General features: G+C 44.2%; 1 protein-coding gene across 2 annotated transcripts; it reads left to right on the forward strand.

The window, feature by feature from the left end:
• The first annotated feature begins 602 nt into the window (after positions 1-602).
• amer1 (APC membrane recruitment protein 1) lies at positions 603-14,296 on the forward strand. 2 transcript variants are annotated; one of them, XM_033030721.1, is made up of 2 exons: positions 603-728; positions 10,386-14,296. In XM_033030721.1, exon 2 carries the CDS (start codon positions 10,480-10,482, stop codon positions 13,858-13,860), a length of 3,381 nt encoding a protein of 1,126 aa, XP_032886612.1. In that variant the 5' UTR covers positions 603-728; positions 10,386-10,479; the 3' UTR covers positions 13,861-14,296. The 2 variants fall into 2 exon arrangements, with proteins under 2 accessions (XP_032886612.1, XP_032886611.1); XM_033030720.1 differs by lacking the exon at positions 603-728 and adding an exon at positions 1,637-1,820.
• Positions 14,297-20,243: the final 5,947 nt, after the last annotated feature.

Raw genomic sequence — 20,243 nt, forward strand, 5'->3', positions numbered from 1 at the left:
GGCTGGGACTATCCCAACATTTAAGAAAGAGTTGGACAGGTACATGGATAGGGCAGGTTTGGAGGGATATGGACCAAATGTTGGCAGGTGGGACTAGTGTAGCTGGGACGTTGTTGGGTGGGAGGGAGGGCCAGGCTCCACACTGGGTGACTCTCTAAGTTGCTGCTCCCCAAAGATACTAGAGGAGAATCCTCTAAAGATACAAAGATACTCCGCTCTATAATCTTTGCTGCTCCCTGCGTGCAAGGAAAGCCCGCCCACCGCGTCGCCAGCAAGGATCCTATAGGATGCCTGGTCATCAGGGCCTGGGCCTGGCGGAGGCCGGCCGGGAGTAACCGGGCCTGTGTGTCGGGGAGGCGGCAGCAGGAGGTGAGCGGCCCGGCCTGGCCTGTCCCGTCCCGTCCCGGTGAGAGCGGGGTTGCGCCGCCGCCGCCGCCGCGCTGGTTCCAGTGGGTGGGGGTTGTCGACGGGGCGGGGCTGAGGGAGAAGGAGGGAGGGAGAGAAAGAGAAGAAGGGGAAAGAAAGAGGAGAGAAGAAGGGGAAAGAGGAAGAAAAAGAAGAGAAGGGAGAGGGAGGAGAAGGAAAAAGAAAGGAGGAGGGAGAAAGGGGAAAGAAGGAGGAGAAAGGAGAAGAAGAAAGAAGGAGCTGGAGCTGGGTCGGGCCCAGAGCCGGGCAGTGGCTGGGAGCGGTGCCGTGTAATGAGTGAGGCGCTGACCGGGGCTCTGCAGGTGAGTCTCCAGCAAAGATACTAGAGGAACTCCTCTAGTATCTTTGGACTCCAGCAGGCTGCTTCACTCATTCCCTCACTCACTCACCCCCTCACTCACAATCACCCGCACGCACGCCCACGCAGGCCCGACCCCACGCGCCTGCACCCCCCCACACGCACCGACCGCTACGCACGCACGCACCACCACGCACGCACCAACCGCACACGAAAGCTCACCACCCGCCCATCCCCCACGACCGCATCCACAATCAACCCAACGAGACACACCACCCAATCAACGCACCACCCCTCACCACGCCACCCCCCACAACACCTCACCAACCCCTCACACAACCCCAACCCCCCCCACCCCCCTCACTCACCACCTCACTCACCCCCCTCAACTCATCCCCTCACTCACCCCCTCCCTCTCCCCCTGTCTCTCCCTCACTCACTCACCGACTCCCTCCCTCACTCACCCTCTCATTCACCCATCCAACATCACCATCACTGGGGCTGTAAACACTGCAGCCACTCCACAAAGTTTCCCCCAGTGTCATCAACAGGCAGACTCCCTCACTCCCCCCCCCCCCCCCCCCCCCCCTCCCCCCCCGTCAATTCTGTGCAACCGTGACATTTGTCTACAACCTCTCACCAACTACTCACCAGAGTAGGTGAAACGAGGACAGAGGTTTGAGGTGAAGGAGAAAAGATTCAATAGCAATCTGAGGGGTTAACGTTTTTCACGCAAAGGGTGATGGGTGCATGGAACAGGCTGCCAGAGGACGTAGTTGAGGCAGGGACTATCCCAACATTTAAGATACAGTTAGGCAGGTACATGGATAGGACTGGTTTGGAGGGATATGGACCACGTGCAGGCAGGTGGGACTGATATAGCTGGGACATTGTTGGCCGATGTGAATAAGTTGGGCAGAAGGGCCTGTTTCCACACTGTAACACTCTAGGACTCTATTGTACATGGGGTGGCTGGAGGGAGGATGCTTGGCCCACAGTGAGCTGTTTGCTGTTTTGGTGCCAGCATGCCACAGTGACACTATTGCTATACCTTGGAGAGGGACCAAGCATTGTTTAAAGTGTCTGGAACCTGAGGGTAAGTTCACAATCTCCTGGTTGCCAATAACATAGCTGCACACTGCTTCTGAGTTACACCAGGGTTGTTTAAAAAAAAAATCCTGAAAAAAAGTCTTACTTTATTCATCTGTTAATTTGGCCTGTTTATCATTTAAATTTAACCTGTGATATGTTTATTTTAATGAACAATGCATAAAGTGTTGAATATAATAGTGTAGTACAGAGTCGTCTGATGATTTAATTATACTTTATTGTCACACGCACCTAGGTACAGTGAAATGCTTTGTTTTGCATGCAACCTGGTAAAATCATATATCAAACCTCACTTGGCAGTCCACAAGTGTCGCCACGTTTTGGTGTTGACAAAGGAGGACAGGGGGTGGTGTATCTGTGGAATTCTTTGCCACAGAATACTGTGGAGGCCAGGTCAGTGGATATTTTGAAGGCAGAGTTAGATTCTTGATAGTACAGGTGTCAGAGGTTATGGGGAGAAGGCAGGAGAATGGGGTTAGGAGGAAGAGATGGATCAGTCATGATTGAATGGCGGAATAGACTTGATGGGCCGAATGGCCTACTTCTACTCCTGTTCCTTATGGCAGTAGAATTGAAATTAGGACTGTATTTTTAATTTTCCATTTATGGGCATAGATTAATATCTGGGATATTGTCTGGGATGACATCATGCAATAGATTTGAGTGGAAACGTGATTTTAAGCATCTGGTCAGTTTATTCTCTCTTCACTTTTTCTGATTATAATTTGTAAAAAATAACTTAATTGTAATAGATTGCTAGTTGGTCAAAAATGGATCTTTTGAATCGTGATTGCAATTTTGGTATTCATCAGCTGTTTCAAAGTTGGGTGATATTAATATTCTATCTTGACATGGGTTAATGCAATATATCAATACATTATTTATAGCATTGAAATAGAAACCATATCTCTGTAAGTAGAAATAGTTTAGATGTTAAGGGAATTATGACAATGTTTGTTTTAAAATGGTGGGAAATAGGAGGGGTGGGATGGGTGGTGGTGAGCTGGTTGGCGTTGGTCTGTTTCTACACCCAAGACTGTGAAATCTAGTTCATTTTGTCCAGAGCTGTGTAATTATGTTATCTTGGTTATACACCTCACATAGCGGATATAGGTTTAAGGTGAGGGGAAAGAAAGTTTTAATAGGAACCTGAAGGTAACTTTTTTACACAAAGGGTGGCGAGTGTATGGAATGAACTGCCGGAGGAGGTAGTCGAGGCAAGTCGTATCGCAACGTTTAAGAAACAGACAGGTGCATGGATAGGACAGGTTTGGAGGGATATGGGCCAAACACAGGCAGGTGGGACTAGTGCAGATGGGACATGTTGGTCGGCGTGGGCAAGTTGGGCCGAAGAGCCTGTTTCCATGCTGCATGACTGAGGTAAAAGACATTAAGATCCTTTCCATAACCTTCCTGTATTTAAAAATAAATGAATTTGTCATTATACATCCAGCCCCTGTCTACCTGCTTCTGGAAATATTGATTTAGTTCAAATGTATTAATTGATCTCTTGGTCTAGACAAGTTTGTTGGGTTCAGGTGTTAAATGGTCATCCATTTGCTTATTTTGTTTGATACATCTACATGAGTATGGCTGCAAAGAGGGCACAAAGACTACATGGTTTCGATTGATGTAGATGTGACCGTGGCGGTATTGCTGGCATTACAATTCTGCCATCGTTGCAAATTCTAATGTATTAACCGGTGTGCTAGATTGGTATGCAGCATTTGGCCAATGATTCAAGGTACTTTGAGAGAACTTTTTAAGATTACGGTGGCAAATGCAAACTTCTGCATTGAAATGATCAATTTTGGTGAAGCAATCGAATACCTGGAAATAGGGAAATTGTGACAGATCTTGAGTGATGTGGTGTGGGAATGAAAATGTTGCTTTTAGTTTAGTTTAGAGATACAGCGTGGAAAGGTGTGGAAACAGGCCCTTCGGCCCACTAAGTCCATGCTGACCAGTGATTGCCAGTACACTAGTTCCATGTTATTCCAGTTTTGCATCCTATACATTGAAGGCAATTTAACAAAGCCAGTTAGCCCATGTTAAAGTAATGTTGGAAGAGCGTAGGAAGGAACAGCAGATGCTGATTTACACTGAAGATAGACACAAAATGCTGGAATAACTCAGTAGGATAGGCAGCATCTCTGGGGAGAAGAAATGGGTTGTCCGTTTTGTAGTAAATGCCTACTATGTTCTGTGTGCTTAAGCAAAGCAAGAATTTCATTGTCCTATACAGGGACACATGACAATAAACTCACTTGAACATTTGAACTTGACTCTCCACATCCACTCTATCCAGGCCTTTCACTATTTGTTAAGTTTCAATGAGTTTCACTATGCACTTGGGACAATTTACAGAGGCCAATTATCCTACAAACCCACACATCTTTGGGATGTGGAGAAAGCCAGAAGAAACTCATGCAGTCACAGGGAGAATGTGCAATCTCCACTCAGAGCACCATCAGTCAGGATCGAACCTGGGTCTCTGCCCTGTGAGGCAGCAGCTCTACCAGCTGCACCACTCTGCTGCCCTTTATACACTCTAAAGAAATGTTGCTTGACCCACTCAGTTCCTCCAGCACGTTATGTCTGCTCACTATGTATCTGGTGACCATTGGAAATAAAGTATCTTGTTCTGCATCTGTTGGCTGCCCTTTAAACAAAAACTGAAATGACTGGGGAAGGTGATGTTCAGCACTTTTATATGGGTTAGTGCTGTGTGTAGGAAATGAACCATCATTCTGCCATTACTTGCACTTTGCTCCAGGGTGACGCAGAACTGAGTTGCTGCCTTACAGCGCTTGCAGCACCGGAGACCCGGGTTTGATCCCGACTATGGTTGGTATCTGTACGGAGTTTGTACCTTATCCCCGTGACCTGCGTGGGTTTTCTCCGAGACCTTCGGTTTACTCCAAAGAGGTACAGGTATGTAGGTAAATTGGCTTAGACAAAAATGCTGGAGAAACTCAGCGGGTGAGGCAGCATCTGTGGAGCGCAGGAAATAGGCAACGTTTCGGGTTGAGACCCTTCTTCAGACTGTTGAGAGGGTGGGGGTGGGGGGGGGGGGTAGAAGAAAGGAAGAAGCGGAGACAGTGGGCTGAGGGAGAGCTGAGAAGGGGAGGAGAAAGTAAGGACTACCTGAAATTGGAGAAGTCAATGATCATACTGCTGGGGTGTAAACTGCCCAAGGTGCTGCTTGAGGTGCTGCTCCTCCAATTTACGATGGGCCTCACTCTGGCCATGGAGGAGGCCCAGGACAGAAAGGTCGGATTCAGAATGGGAGGGGGAGTTGAAGTTTTGAGCCACCGGGAGATCAGGTTGGTTTATGCGAACCGAGTTGAGGTGTTCGGCGAAGCGATCGGCAAGCCTACGCTTGGTCTCACCGATGTAGAGCAGTTGACACCTAGAGCAGCGGATGCAATAGATGAGGTTGGAGGAGGTGCAGGTGAACCTCTGCCGCACCTGGAAAGACTGCTTGAGCCCTTGAATGGAGGCAAAGGGGGAGGTAAAGCGACAAGTGTAGCATTTCCTGCGGTTGCAAGGGAAAGTGCCAGGATAGGGGGTGTTTTGGGTGGTCTGGGACGAATTGACCAGGGAGTTATGGATGGAGCGGTCTCTGTGGAAAGCAGCAAGGGGAGGAGACGGGAAGATGTGGCCAGTGGTGGGATCCCGTTGGAGGTGGCGTAAATGTCGGAGGATTATTTGTTGTATGTGATGGCTGGTAGGGTGGAAGGTGAGGACAAGGGGGAGTGAGAGCAGAGTTACGGGGTATAGAAGAGACCCTGGTGAGAGCCTTATCTATAGTAGAAGAGGGGAACCCCCGTTCCCTGAAAAATGAGGACATCTCCGATGCCCTGGTGTGGAACACCTCATCCTGGGAGCAGATGCGACGTAGACTGAGGAATTGGGAGTAGGGGATGGAGTCCTTACAGGAAGCAGGGTGGGAAGAAGTGTAGTCCAGATAGCCATGGGAGTCAGTGGGTTCATAGTGTCAAGTCAAGTCGTCACATTTATTTATATAGCACATTTAAAAAACAACTCTCGTTGGCCAAAGTGCTTTACATTTGTTATAAGAATAGCACTATAGTATAGTATAGTATATCTTTATTGTCATTTTCCTGGGTACTCGCATACCCAGAGGAAACAAAAAAACGTTGCTCAACCAGTGTCCATTCAGTGTGCAGTAAAAAATAAATAGAAATAAAAATACATATATCATGAACAAATTAAACACTCTACTCTCTACTAAACATCAACAGGCTTTCCGATCGGCAGCGGCACGACAGTGGCTCTGCTGCAGTGTGTCCAGGTTGGTGGTTGGTGCGCGATACTTTGGCAGGGGGCAAAGTCCGTTTATCAGTCTTATAGCCTGCGGGAAGAAGCTGAGGAGCATCCTGCTGGTTTTGCAGCTAATGCTCCTGTACCTCTTCCCAGATGGCAGGATGGAGAATATGTGATGCGATGGGTGGTAGGGGTCTTTGATGATGGAGATGACTCTGCTGATACATCTCTTCCTGTATATGTCCAGCAGGAAAGGGAGTGGAGCACCAATAATCCTGCTGGCGGTCTTCACAATCCTGTCTAGTTGGTGCTGTTCGTACGCCTTGCAGCTCCCGAACCAGGAAGTGATGCCGTAGGTTAATGTGCTCTCGATTGTCCCCCTATAAATAGTGGATGTCGGTCAGGAGTCTATCACCTGCGATGGAGATAGTGAGGTCTGGAAATGGTAGGGAAATGTCGGAAATGGTCCAGGTGTATTTGAGTGCCGGATGGAAGTTAGTGGTGAAATGGATGAAGTCAGTGAGTTGTGTGAGGGTGCAGGAGGTAGCACCAATGCAGTCGTCAATGTAGCGGAGGTAGAGGTTGGGGATGGGGCCCTGGTACGCCTCGAACAAGGATTGTTCGATGTACCCTACAAAGAGGCAGGCATAGCTAGGGTCCATAGCCACGCCTTGTATTTGGAGGAAATGGGAGGAGTCAAACAAAAAGTTATTGAGGGTAAGGACCAGCTCCGCTAGGCGGAGGAGGGTATCAGTAGACGGGGATTGGTTGGTTCTGCGATCAAGGAAGAAGCGGAGGGCTTTAAGACCCTCCTGGTGGGGGATGGAGTGTGTAGAGTGACTGGACGTCCATGGTGAAGATGAGGGAATGGGGACCTAGAAAACGGAAGTCCTGGAGAAGACGAAGAGCGTGTGAGGTGTCTTGAACGTAGGGAGGGATTTGACCAGGGGAGGGAATAGGATGGAGTCGAGGTATGTGGAAATGGGTTCGGTGGGACAAGAACAAGCAGAAATAATGGGTCTGCCAGGACAGTCAGGTTTGGGGATTTTGGGGATAAGGTAAAATCGGGCCGTGCGGGACTGGGGAACGATGAGATTGGAGGCTTGGGAGGGCAGGGAGCCGGAAGTGATGCAGTCAGTGATAGTGTTAGAGATCATGGCCTGGTGCTCGTCTGTGGGGTCATGGTCCAAGGATAAGTAGGAGGAGGTATCTGAGAGTTGGCGCGTGGCCTCAGCCTTGTAGAGATCAGCGCGCCAGAGGGGGGGAGGCGAGGGCTCCTTCCCATGGACAAACGCTTTGATGCGGAGGCGACGGAAGAAGAGCTCCACATCGTGGTGGATGCAGAACTGATTGAGGTGAGGACGGAGGGGAACAAAGGTGAGGCCTCTGCTGAGGACAGACCATTCAGTATGAGAGTGGGGGAGGTCATGGGAGATGGTGAACACACGGCAAGGATGGGGGTTGGAGCCGGAGGATGGGGGGGGTGGTGGGTGGTCAGGGAGGAAGGGGGTATGAGGACCATAGTGTGGGTGAGGAGGACCTGGGGCCATATGGTTTGAGGGGGAAGGGGGAGTCCCAGTGGAACAACCACTGAGGTTTCCGGTGTTAGTTGGGACTAGCACTAGGACCCAGCATAGTCAGACCCCGTGATGTCAGGGTCTGCAGCGTGAAGACTTCAGGCCCGGTGCTGAGCCTAGGACTCGGGTAAGGCGACGGCTGCGGCCTGCTGGAGAGCGGTGGAACGGCGAGGATCAGGAGAGTTGATGGTGGAGGCCCGCGGGGAGTGGAGTCCGGGTCAGCGGGCGAAACGTAGGAGGTCCCGGTTGGCGGATGGCCGGTGAGGCGGCGAGGTTCGGCAGGCCCGGTGAGGCAGCGAGGTTTGACTGTCCCGGTGAGGCATAGAGGTTCGACGGGCCCGTTGAGGCGGAGAGGTGAGTGGCTTGGGAAATGTAAATTGTCCCTAGTGCGTGTAGGATTGTGTTCATGTGCAGGGATCGCTGGTCGGTGCAGACTCGATGGGCCGAAGGGCCTGTTTCTGCGCCGCATTTCTAAACTAAACGAAGGCCACAGTTGCAAGGTTAGCCACGGTTCAGGGAGGGTTCAAAGCGACCACTTTGCCGAAGCCAAGTGTATTCCCCTATTTTAAGTAACTCACAACTGCCCCCTTCCTCTAGTACGCCCCTGAACCCCAGCTAGCTTTGGGCTGGTTTCTCCCCTTCATCTTCCCCTGCACAGTTTCCAATTCGTAACTTTTTTTATCCCTGCACTTAACAATTCGCAACTCTTCTTGGGCTTGCACCTATCTTTTCATCTCTGGCCTTTGTCCAACAATCTGCCTAACAAAATATCCCCCTGGCTTGTGTTCATCGATGACCGGCCATGCTCTCTCCTGCACCTTCTCTTTCCCAGTTTTTCTTCCTGCTCCCCTGCAGTCAGTGAAGAAGGGTTCCAACTCAAAGTGTCGTCTCCAGAGACGTTGCCTGAGCCGCTGAGTTACACCAGCGCTTTGGGACTGTCTTGTAGCCAATGCTCTGCCCGATAACGGTAAACATGCCTCACACCATCACCTTTGCCACCTTCAGGGAATTTACGAGTCAAATGAGTAGTATGACTATCTGCTAATAGACAAAATTCCAATTTTTTTTACATTACTTGGTAAATTTATGTGGCACTTTATGCAAGAAGTCAAAGGCAGGCACAGGTTTCAGTTGAAGTTAGCTGAGACAGCAAAAATTTGGATGAGGCAACACAGACATAATTCTATTCTTTAGTTTAGTTTTGAGCTACAATGTGGAAACTGCCTGCGGCCCACCAAGTCCATACTATCCATTGATCACCTGTACACTAGTTCTATGTCCTACACCCGAGGGGCAATTTACAGAAGCCACTTAACCTGAAAACCTGCACGTCTTAGAGGGAAAAAGGAGCACCTGGAGCAAACACACTTGGTCAGAGGGAAAACGTACAAACTACATACAGGCAGCACAGGTAGTCAGGATTGAATCCGGGTCACTGGCGCTTTGAGGTTAACAGCTTTACAGCTGCGCTACAGTGCCATTCCATTTTGGTCACATTACATATATTTACGTAATAAATTCTCACACTCACACACTCTGATGGGAGGAATGAAAAGTCGTTTGTTTTTTTATCGTGTGCAAATTAGCTTGCTGCACAACCATGTAAATCACGCAAATGAGATTTTTATCTTGCACTAAACTTTATTCCCTTATCATGTATCTGTACACTGTGGATGGCTCGACTGTAATCATGTATTGTCTTTCCGCTGACGGGCTAGCACGCAACAAAAGCCTTTCCCTGTACCTCGGTACACGTGACAATAAACTAAACTCAACTAAAACTGAAGGAGAAAAAAAGTTCCAGAAAATGTTGGAAAAAATCGTAGGTTCGCATTGCTGGCTGTTACTGGGTTGCAACATTCCAACTGGGAGCAAAGACAAACAGCGAGTTTGATTGAAGATGAAACGCTGGATGATTCTGTTGCCAGCCAAGCTAGAGCCCAGTTATTTGCACCTTTTTGTGAGTCTGCACTGAGGTTCTTTGCATGACGTGAAATTGCTGGATTGTGGGTACGTACGCATTGGGGTGAATGAATCTTGCTGCAATAATTTAGGTCTGGTAATTCATCTTCGAGGCACCCTTTTAATGTTGTGATTTATGGTCCCAATGTTTCCCACAACCACGTTGCTCCGGCAAAGGAAACAATGAAGCTGTGGAGAATCGCACTTTTAGGTTGAGACACATTGGATCGGAGTCTTTGTTAATGTATTTTCTTATTTTTTACCTTTGTGTGCTCACGAGTGACTTTTGTATACGTTATCCATTTTTAGCTATTGAAAGCCTGCATTTTAGCAACACCTGATGTCCTGCATTTAATGTGTTTAGAAATTTTCCGAATTTTTTTCTCACTTGATGCATCTTTGTAAACAGCTCAGCCCAGTCAGTGCCACAAGTTGCTTGTAAGCTGGCTGGAAGATTTTTTTAAATGATTTGATTTGCATTTAAAATGTCATTATCTTTCCTTTGTTTTCTGTTGGTTGGTAATTTTCGATTAAATTATTGTATTCCAATACCCCAATGAAGGGAATTGCAGCTTAGGACAAATTTGTTCAATAATTTGACCACACTCTAAAGTTGCCTGTGAAAGTTAAATTATGTTAGCAGCCACTAATAGTCAGTCGGATAATAACATAAAGTTTTTCCACCTTTGTTTGGAACCTGATTTTCTCATTTTATGTTTCAGGATGATAATGGTGGAGCAGGTATACGCCAGACTTTGCGGTGCTGATGTGGGTCGATGTGCGATTGATCCAATTTTCAGCTGATTGCACCTGTATATGGACACGGTTGCCATGGAAACCGGCAGCAGTGCGGAGACGGCTGGAACAAAGGCTTTGTCTCCTGGCCGTGGGGAAGTTGCTAGAGGGATCCAGACCCAGGGAGCAGCTGTTCCCGCACCGTACGACTGTGCTGATGCCACTGACACCGAGCAATCTTCCGGGAAGCTGAGGAAAACGGCATTTAAGCTGTTTGGAGGACGGAAGAGCATTTGCACACTACCGAGCTTTTTCACTATTAAGAACAAAGGACAAGTAAAGGGATTCTCCAAAAAGGGAGTCGCTAAAAGCAAAACTCTCAATGGCATAAGTGAGGTGGCTTTGGACGTTAACCAAAAAGAAGGGCTCGATACCGCGTGGAGTGGATGCAATGATTCGTCCAGCTGGAGCTCCGTGGCGTCGAGAACCTTGCGCGGCTCAAAGAGCGAGCACTGTGCACTTGACAACAATGTCCAGTGCGACTTCCGCAAAAGTGAATCCCTAGAGTCGGAGAACACTGAATGCTCCGTTCCCAAGCGAGGCGCTGACAAGCCCCTGGCTGAGCGGAGGTCGAAGAAGGGCCTGAGGGGTCTCTTTAACAGCATCAGGCGTCACAGAAAGAACAAAGCTGTTGATTCGGCTAAAGGAGATCCACAGGGCAGTAACCATGCTGCTGCCGCTGGGGTTCTTGCACACGCAGAACAAACGACGGCACACCGAGGAGTGGGGGTCGAATATAAGAAGGGTTTGGTGGAACTGAATCTGAAGCCTTCATGTAAAATGAACTGTGCAGGAACAGGTGACTCTGTGGATAAAGCTGAAACCGCAAACAGGACAAGTCCTTCCCCTGAATCATGTGCTTTCAAAGTCGATAAACCCTCCAGAAATAAGAGGAGTGAGTTAGAGACATCGGGTACAGAGGTAAGGAAAATCAATGTCGGTGAATGTAAGGGACAAAATAAGAAGCCTGGTGGTGCTATTTCTAATCTGAACTCCAGTTTTGGTAGCATGCCTGATATTGTAAAACCTACTTGCATAGATCGTGACCCGCCATCTGTGCACTCTTTTGATCAGGCCAGCTTGATTTTTGGTGATGTGACTTCACTGAAGAGCTTCGATTCCCTGACGGGTTGTGGGGATATTATTGCCGACCACGACGACGACAGTATTGCCGAAAGCACGGTGTCGGGAGAGAGGAGCAGAGCGGCGGGGAAACGGAGCTCTTGCTTGGTCACTTATCAGGGTGGCGGGGAAGAAATGGCAACTCCCGACGAGGTGGAGGATGAGTATCTTAAAGTGCTGTGGGAGAAAGCGACAGGGACGGGTGCCATGTTTGACAGCAGCCAGAATATAGCCGAGGATGGCGGCGAGTGCCTGCGGTCACCCAGTGATGCAGAGCATTCGGCCCTGCATATTAACTTGTCGGATCCTTGTTCGCTGCGTGGGATCACCGATAGTGCAATCAACAGCAGCGAACTGGTGACGCCGCAGAGCGACCATCAGGAATCGGCGCCGAACAGCGATGAAGGTTATTACGACTCCACCACCCCAGGGCATGATGAGGAAGGAGGAGACAGTATTAGCGAAAGCAAAAATGACCGACTTCCAAGGGACAGCTACAGTGGCGACGCCTTGTATGAACTCTTTGAGCAGAATGATAGTCTTATAAACTCCCCTCCAAGTGATGAGCATTCTTTGGAAACCAAGCCACCTTCTTTGGGTGCCTCACTTACATCCATTTTAAGTTTTTCTTTACCGGTGGACACAAATGTCCCTTGTATTCCAAGTAAGCAAAGCATTATGATTCCTTCCGAACAAGAGAAATTTTATTTTATTCAGGAAGATGAAATCAAATTAGATCACCTACAGCAGCAACTAACATGTTGGGAGTCGGATGGGAAAATGATGTTCGTGAAAGACCCATCCATGAGGGGAAAGGAAAGATTCTCGGGTGATCTACTTGAGACTGAATTTAGTAAAACGGGCTCAGATGCTGTGGGCGTCATTGCTAAAAATCAGCAAACTGCTGTGAACACAGAACCACTTATTTCAAGTAACGTGAGCAAAAATGGGAAGACAAAAGTTGAGTACCTGTCTGAGGCAGCTGATGGGCAGAACTGGGCGAAACTCCAAAGAGCCTGTCCAAAGGAAAATGATAATAAATACCTGATGTGTAAGCGGAACATGTGTGAGAACTACAACATATCAAAACCTCACAATATATCAGGAGCAGGCTATACACAAGAATACAGCAATGAAAACTGTGGTAAGTGGGGTCAAGAAGTGAAAAATTGTGAGGATCAAAATATGAAGAAAATAGTCCAGAACAATGGAATGGTTGATGGTTTAAGTGAAAGTTCCTCTGACTATCGAGAGATGGGAAAGGCTGAGGAGAATTTTGAACAAGCTATCAACTACTCGCAGGCTTTAGTTGAATTCACTGCCAACAGAAAACTTTATCCCAATCTTTCTGAAAGCCTTGGGAATTCTGACTCTGGGTCGCTGGCAGAGGATATGCATGCTCTGCCGGCGATGGTAACGTTTGACGTCGTTGATGTTGAGAACGAGGAAGAATGCGACCAGCAGAGTGAAATGGTCACGGACGAAGAGATCTCTGCATCTTACGAGGCCTTTGATGACAGTTACTTGGAGAAAGATCCCTACCACCATTGCGACGACAGAATGTTTCAGAGCTGTGCCCAGAATTCTTCGCTTGCAGTTTGTTGGGGAGTTGCCAGTCTTCCAAGGCACAGTAGCCTTTACAAACTAAATCCTTCATTGCCTTCTCCATTATCACTTAGCAAAAGGAGCAGGTCCCTAGACACCGACAGCTTGGAATCTGAACTCACTGATTTGTATCTGTCAAAGGTCACTGCAACATCAAAGAGCACCCCGCAGTCTCCTGATGTTCCTCCCTATGAATGGGATGGCAGGAAAGCTTCCGCTTGTCACTGGCTTGGCAAAAGAACTGGTCCGCTGGCTTCCTCGGAAGCCCCAGAGGCTGTATATGACTTGCGACGGTCGGGGCAGCAACTGGTCCAATACAGGGAGGAACCTGTGTCTTTGGAGAAGAAAAAAGCAGCATTTAATTCTTTCTGCCCCTCAGAGTCAGACTTGGATAAGCTGCATTCTAATCAGTCTGGAGATTTGAGTTTACAATGTAAATCTAATTCAGTTAAACAGACAGCTCAACACCAGTCTACTAGTAAAAGGAATCTGGAACCTGTAATTAAGAATAAAATGCCTCACAATTCAAGGAAATTGGTTAGGCCCTCTCACCTTCCTTTGGAAAATGATGATTGTGTGTTGCAGACTGGTTCTTTTAGTTCTTCAAGGGAAAATACTAATGGCAAAGGGGCATGTGTTTCCTTAAATGAAAAGGGGGGAGGAGGATTTCTGTAAAATTGCATCCTTGGCCCACTATTCCGATTCTGAATGTGAACTTGCTGGTAAAGGATGTGGGTCTATAGAAATTCCTCGGGTGCTGTCTCCCTTTCACTTAAACAAGACAAATTCTGAGGCTCAGTCTGGATTCTACTGGGCACCAAACAGCTGTCAATAATATCATGTTTAAAGGAAAAAAAGTGTCCTTGCTATTTAACTTCCTGGAATAAAAGCACTACACATGGATGTGTAATTTTTTTAACCTACTGTGTGGCAGGGAGCATGACGAGAAAGAGTTATGCTGCCTGTTTTTCTTTTTTTGTTATATTACCAATTTGTAAATTCAGCTATGTTTTGTATTCACCAAAGGCTTTGGATATTAACTTTTCGAAAAAAAATGTCTTAGTGAACCAGTAATTGTAGCATTTTGTTTAGAATGTGAATTGCATGATTTTTTTTTTTTTTAAATTCATGTGGTTTATAGTAAGTGCATTTCTGTTACTTAGGTGTAAAATGTTGCTGAAATAATGCTGGAGTATGACGTGGCTTTTATTGCTGAAAATTAACCAAACATGACTTGCAGATTTGAAATTAAAAAATGTTCTACTCCCTTTAAATTAAAAAAAATGTAACTGCAAAACTTATATGCATTTTTAGGCTGGTTCTGCATAAACAAGCTAAACTGAGCGTTTAATTTTTTTAGTACAGGTTGAATTCTCAATCCATCTGGGTAAAATATTAGATAGACACAAAAAGCTGGAGTAACCCAGCGGGACAGGCAGCATCTCTGGAGAGAAGGAATGGGTGGTGTTGTCCGTCCCGAAACGTCACCCATTCCTTCTCGCTAGAGATGCTGCCTGTCCCGAGTTACTCCATCTTTTTATGTCTATCTTTGGTTTAAACCAGTATCTGCAGTCCCTTCCTACACACTAGGTAAAATATTAATCTGGATTTCAGAACCCAATAGAATGGGATATGATAACACTACTGTTTAACTTTGCATTTGAGAGTCAGAGCTTGCTTTCCTCATGATATTCTTTACATTGACTATCTAATTCAAATAGAAGAGTCAAATGATACATTAATCCGTTGGGTCTATCTACCTTATCATAGTTAATTGTTTTTGACTGTAAAGATTTGTGTATGCTAAGAACCATAGGTTTATTTAACTGTTGCCGTTTGTGCAAAACTATTGTGGAACCAGTGAGTTCCAGATACCCAAATCACTTCTGGATGGATGCAAAATATTCTCAACTACACTTTTGGTATTTTTTAATTACCCTAAATATATCCCTATAAGATCATCCTGTTGAGGGAATTGGAACCTTTCTATGTACCATTCGAGGGTAGTGATTTGCAAATTCTTTGTGTTGCATTTAGCTGTAAATCTTTTACATGCATTACAAAAATCAAGGGATTTATTTGGCTCTGTTCTTTGTGGAATCCCAAGGCAAATAGCCTTCCCGTCAACAAAACATCTAATGAACATCTTTTGCTTCTTCCCATGACCCAAGTTTGGACTCAACAAACCACATTCCCCTTGAATCCCATTTGTTTTTAATCTGAATTATTTTAAACACTGATTTTAAAAACCCTAATTTGGTTTGTCTCATTAGCTAAATCAATGTACCGCCAAATGTACTGAATAATGCAGGCAAGCAATTCTCGGCTTGATCAACAAGTAAACAGGCCTTGACAAGGTTCTGAATGGAAATTTGAATGGACACTTATTGTTGCTGCTGTTTATTGTGTAGTAGTTTCTGCTGGGTAAGTGTTAATCCAGCTGTCTCATCCTGCCACTGCCTGAATGTGATCCATTACTTGGCCAAATATCAAGTCTGAGAAGGAAAGAAATGAATAGGTTCTGGTTTCTTATTGTTATGTAGTGAGGTACTGTGTAAAGCTTTGTTTTGCATGGTATCTAATCAGATCACATGATATTCTACATAAATACAATTGCCAAACAATTAAGTACAGGGAAAGATCCAAAATGCAGAATATATTTCTTGCATTAGTTCCATAGACAAAGTCCACTGTTCTGTATATCCTAATTGGCAATTAAAAAAAAATGTAACCAATGTAAAAAAAACTCCAAATAATGTGATAAAACTAACATTTGTAGAATTGAAGTTTGTGTAATATAGTGTTGCTGTCTGTTGTTGAATTGATCTGCTATGCCTATCTGTGATACTTGTTGATTATATGTTCCAAAAGAAATGATGAATATTAGATTGTTAAAATGTATTCCTAATTTGGAATATGATTTAATTTTTTTTTATCCCATGCAAGATTACAGTACTGGCTGTTTAACTTGTCAGCAACTTGAAACCTCACCTCCTTGTTCTCGAATTTTACATCCAGGCCAAAGTTCTAAAATTGAGAGATGTATAAATGAGAAATTTAAAATGAGTTTTCCATGTACCACCTAATAAAGCTGCTAAGTCATGTATTTTCCGTTAAGTAAAATAGACAAAGATGAGAAAAATTGGCTGAGATTCCTGCTCTGGACTGTTAACATCATGCTCCTGCTTGATCACCTGTGTATGTATGTGTGCCGATTAGTCGAAGACAAATTTATTTTGCTATAATGTCATTTATCACCAGTTCATTTTGTGTGCATGCACACACAAGGTAATAATGTGCCTATGGAACTCAAGCTGATATTGTCATTCTTAAGAGAACAGCAACTACTGCATCTTCTCCTTGTATCCATCATTTTATTTATCTTTGCAACTCGACAAAGGCATTTGAGTAAAATGTCATGAGATTGGGATGCAAGTTGGACACATTTATTTGGCATGGTGCCACAAGCTGCTATCTCATTTTCTTCCCTTGCTGAAGTTGCATACAAAGATAAGGATGATGGTATTCTCCAATCAGTTATCCATGTGACCATTTAACCCATAGAGGGAATGTCGCCGGTTAATTTAGTCCTTGCCTACCTGAAAAGATGCACAGGGACCTCCAAAGACATTGAACACTGTCTGATTTCAGCTTTCTGAGATGGCACATCCTTGTATGTAAATGATTGAAGGATTGTGAACATCAGTGGACCAATGTTTCAAAATAGACCACTCAAAGAGTAGGGAAGACCAAGGGAAGTGTAAATAACCTGACAGATCTGACTTCACTTAAAAAAAAAAAAAAAAAAAAAAATGTAGCTTGAATTCCAGTCAACATCAGACATTTAATAAATAGCATACATTGGTAACTTGTTAAATCATCCACATTTAAGTAATCAATAACAGCATCTCCTTATAAAGGGATCTAAATTTTATTGGATATTAAGGATTTAATGTTGGCATCATGCACAAAATAGGGGTTCACCCAAAATTTGAAGCCCCAATACACTAACAAAGCCAGTAAAAAATCCTGGGAAACAAAAATAAATCTCTCCAGATGCTGAAAATCTAAATGCTACCCAGCCAGTCAGTTAATATTTCAGATCCAGGACCATCGACAAAGCACACAAAATATTAACTTTTTCTTTCCACAGATGCTGCCTAATTTGCTGAGTATTTCTAACACTTTATTTTTATTTCAGTAGCAGAATGTATCCTGCACCTGTTAACAATTGGTTGATATCACCTATCAATACTTTATAATTTACAATACTAAGCGCCTTGAGTATTAGAAAGCGCCTTGAGTATTAGAAAGGCGCTATATAAATCCCATCCATTATTCATTATTATTAATACTTTAATCAAGTATTGATCATTGAATGGACATTGTGTAAAGTGCAGTGTTGACGTGGATCTTGTGGAGCAGGTCTTCCAGTGCCATCATTTCTATTTATTGGGCCACCTCAAATACAAGAATACTTTCAACAAAATCATTTATTTGTGCTTGATTATAACTGCAAGTAGGGATCGGGGGCATATCACAAAGATCTGCCATTGTCATTATCTTCACCCTCCCCTGGAGCTTTGCATTCACGATTATTGAATTCTGGTAGCAAGTCTTGTTACAAAGAAGCTACACCACCACATGCAAAAATTAAGATTGGTAAGCTTTGCAATGAATAACAGATATTCTATCTTCACTGTTCCAACATTCCTCATGTTAAAGCAAGTTTGTATTCATTTACTTGCAAGATACTGAACATTGGATCATAATTTTATATTTCATAAAGATAGCAATAATTTATTTGAAGCTCATTTAATTTTTGTTTTGCTGTAAGAAATGGTGCAGATATAACATGCAATCTAATTTAATGGTGTCCTTAATTATCTCAAATATTACACAATTAATCTGGAACCAGTCTTGTTACAAATAATAAATCTTGGTAAGATAGGGAGGGTCGATGTGATGTTCCATGTTCTGGTTCTTTGAAAGGTTCGCCTTGCTTGTGTGCTTCCCGCCTCTCCCTCAAAAAAAGTGCAATTGTAGAAACAGTCACGTTATGCTGCAATATCTGTCCCAATTTTCAATGCATTTTGATCCAAGAAGTTGCAGTTTCACCTGCAAGTGAACCAGTTCATGCTTGACTTTCACCATAAACGGGTGACAGTTCAATTTAGCTTCCGTTGTTCCATCTCCTGGGATGTGTGTACACGGTTTGCATGAATACAATGGTAGACTATTTAATTCTGCTTCTCCATTGCACATGGATTTTTTACATCTGACGTTTTGGACAAGGTGCACGAATTGGAAAAAAATTATGAAAAATCTTGTTTAAAGTTGATGAAAAAGAAACTACGCCATTACATGTAAAAATTAAGATGAATAAGTATTACAATGGGTTATCTCACATATTACACAATTAATCCAGAACTTGTTACTTGGGTTTTTGCAGCAAGTTTCTATTTATTTATTTGCAAGATACAGAACATTGGATCATAATTTTATATTTCATAAAGAAAGCAATAATTTATTTGTAGCTTATTTTTGTTTTGCTGTAAGAAATGGTGCAGATATAACATGCAATCTAATTTAATTCCATCCTTAATTATTACACCCCGATTTATGCAAAATTAGTTGCTTTCTGTGCTTGAACATGAGGAAAGTTGCAACAGTGAGATAGAATATCTGCTATTCCATATATCCCTTATCAAGAACTTAGTTTGCTACGTCTGCTTTGGTATGGTGCCAGGCAGATTAAGGTTCTAAATTACATAACCCAGCAATGTACCTCAACGCCATTCTTGGAAGAGCATGGCCTTAACGTACTAGCGACATTTCCATCTTCTCTCAGACTGTGGCCACTGATATTGCCAGTTAATGTTGAACTTGGTACAATGCATGTGTACCTGCAGATCTGGATTGGGACGGACAAATTTTTGATTTCTGTAGGATTTTTGCAGCTGGTTAACAAACGTTTAAATGTCATTGCATTAGTCTTTCAGATATAAACACCAATGATGAATAATACCATTAGATATTTGTAACAATAATGAGACGCCTTTATTCCTGATCCACATCGGTTTAAATTAAATGTTTTGAAACCTGTGCTGTTGTCAAAATATTTAAGAACCGGGTTGAACATTTAATAAAAAATTACACTACGTACTTAAACTATGGGTACAGTGCCCTCCATAATGCTTGGGACAAAGACCCAACATTTTTATTTGCCTCTGTACTCCACTGTTTGAGATTTGTAATCGAAAAAATCAAAAAAAATGTGGTTACCTTGCACATTGTCAGATTTTAATAAAGGTAATTTTTATACATCTTGGTTTCACCATGTAGAATTACAGCAGTGTTTATATATACACAGTCCCCCCATTTCAGGGCACCATAATGTTTGGGACACAGCAATGTCATGTAAATGAAAGTAGTCATGTTTAGTATTTTGTTGCATATCCTTTGCATGCTATGACTGCTTGAAGTCTGCGATTCATGGACATCACCAGTTGCTGGGTGTCTTCTCTGGTGATGCTCTGCCAGGCGTAGCATCAATACGCAGCCATCTTTGGCTTATGCTTGTTTTGGGGGCTAGTCCCCTTCAGTTTCCTCTTCAGCAGAGAAAAGGCATGCTCAATTGGGTTCAGATCGGGTGATTGACTTAGCCATTATAGAATTGACCATTTTTTAGCTTTGAAAAACTCCTTTTGCTTCAGCTGTATGTTTGGGATAATTGTCTTGCTGTGGAATGAACTGCCGGTCAATGAGTTTTGAGGCATTTGTTTGAACTTGAGCAGATAGGATGTGTCTATAGAATAGAATAGTTTCTTTATTGTCATTGTAACATGAACCATGTACAACGAAATTGTAAAATGTCAGCCAGTCAGTGCACCATTCAAACATTTCTAAAAGCTAACGATACATACAAGGTAAAATATTTAAAAAAAGATAAACAACTAAAATAAATATCATAAAAATAGCACGCATAAACACCCAGCCCTACATCCTTCTGTCGATTTCACAGTCTCTTAGTATGTATCGCCCCTGCGTTCCTTGGC

The sequence above is a fragment of the Amblyraja radiata genome, chromosome 12 (assembly GCF_010909765.2).
Source record: "Amblyraja radiata isolate CabotCenter1 chromosome 12, sAmbRad1.1.pri, whole genome shotgun sequence".
Lineage (NCBI taxonomy): Eukaryota > Metazoa > Chordata > Chondrichthyes > Rajiformes > Rajidae > Amblyraja > Amblyraja radiata.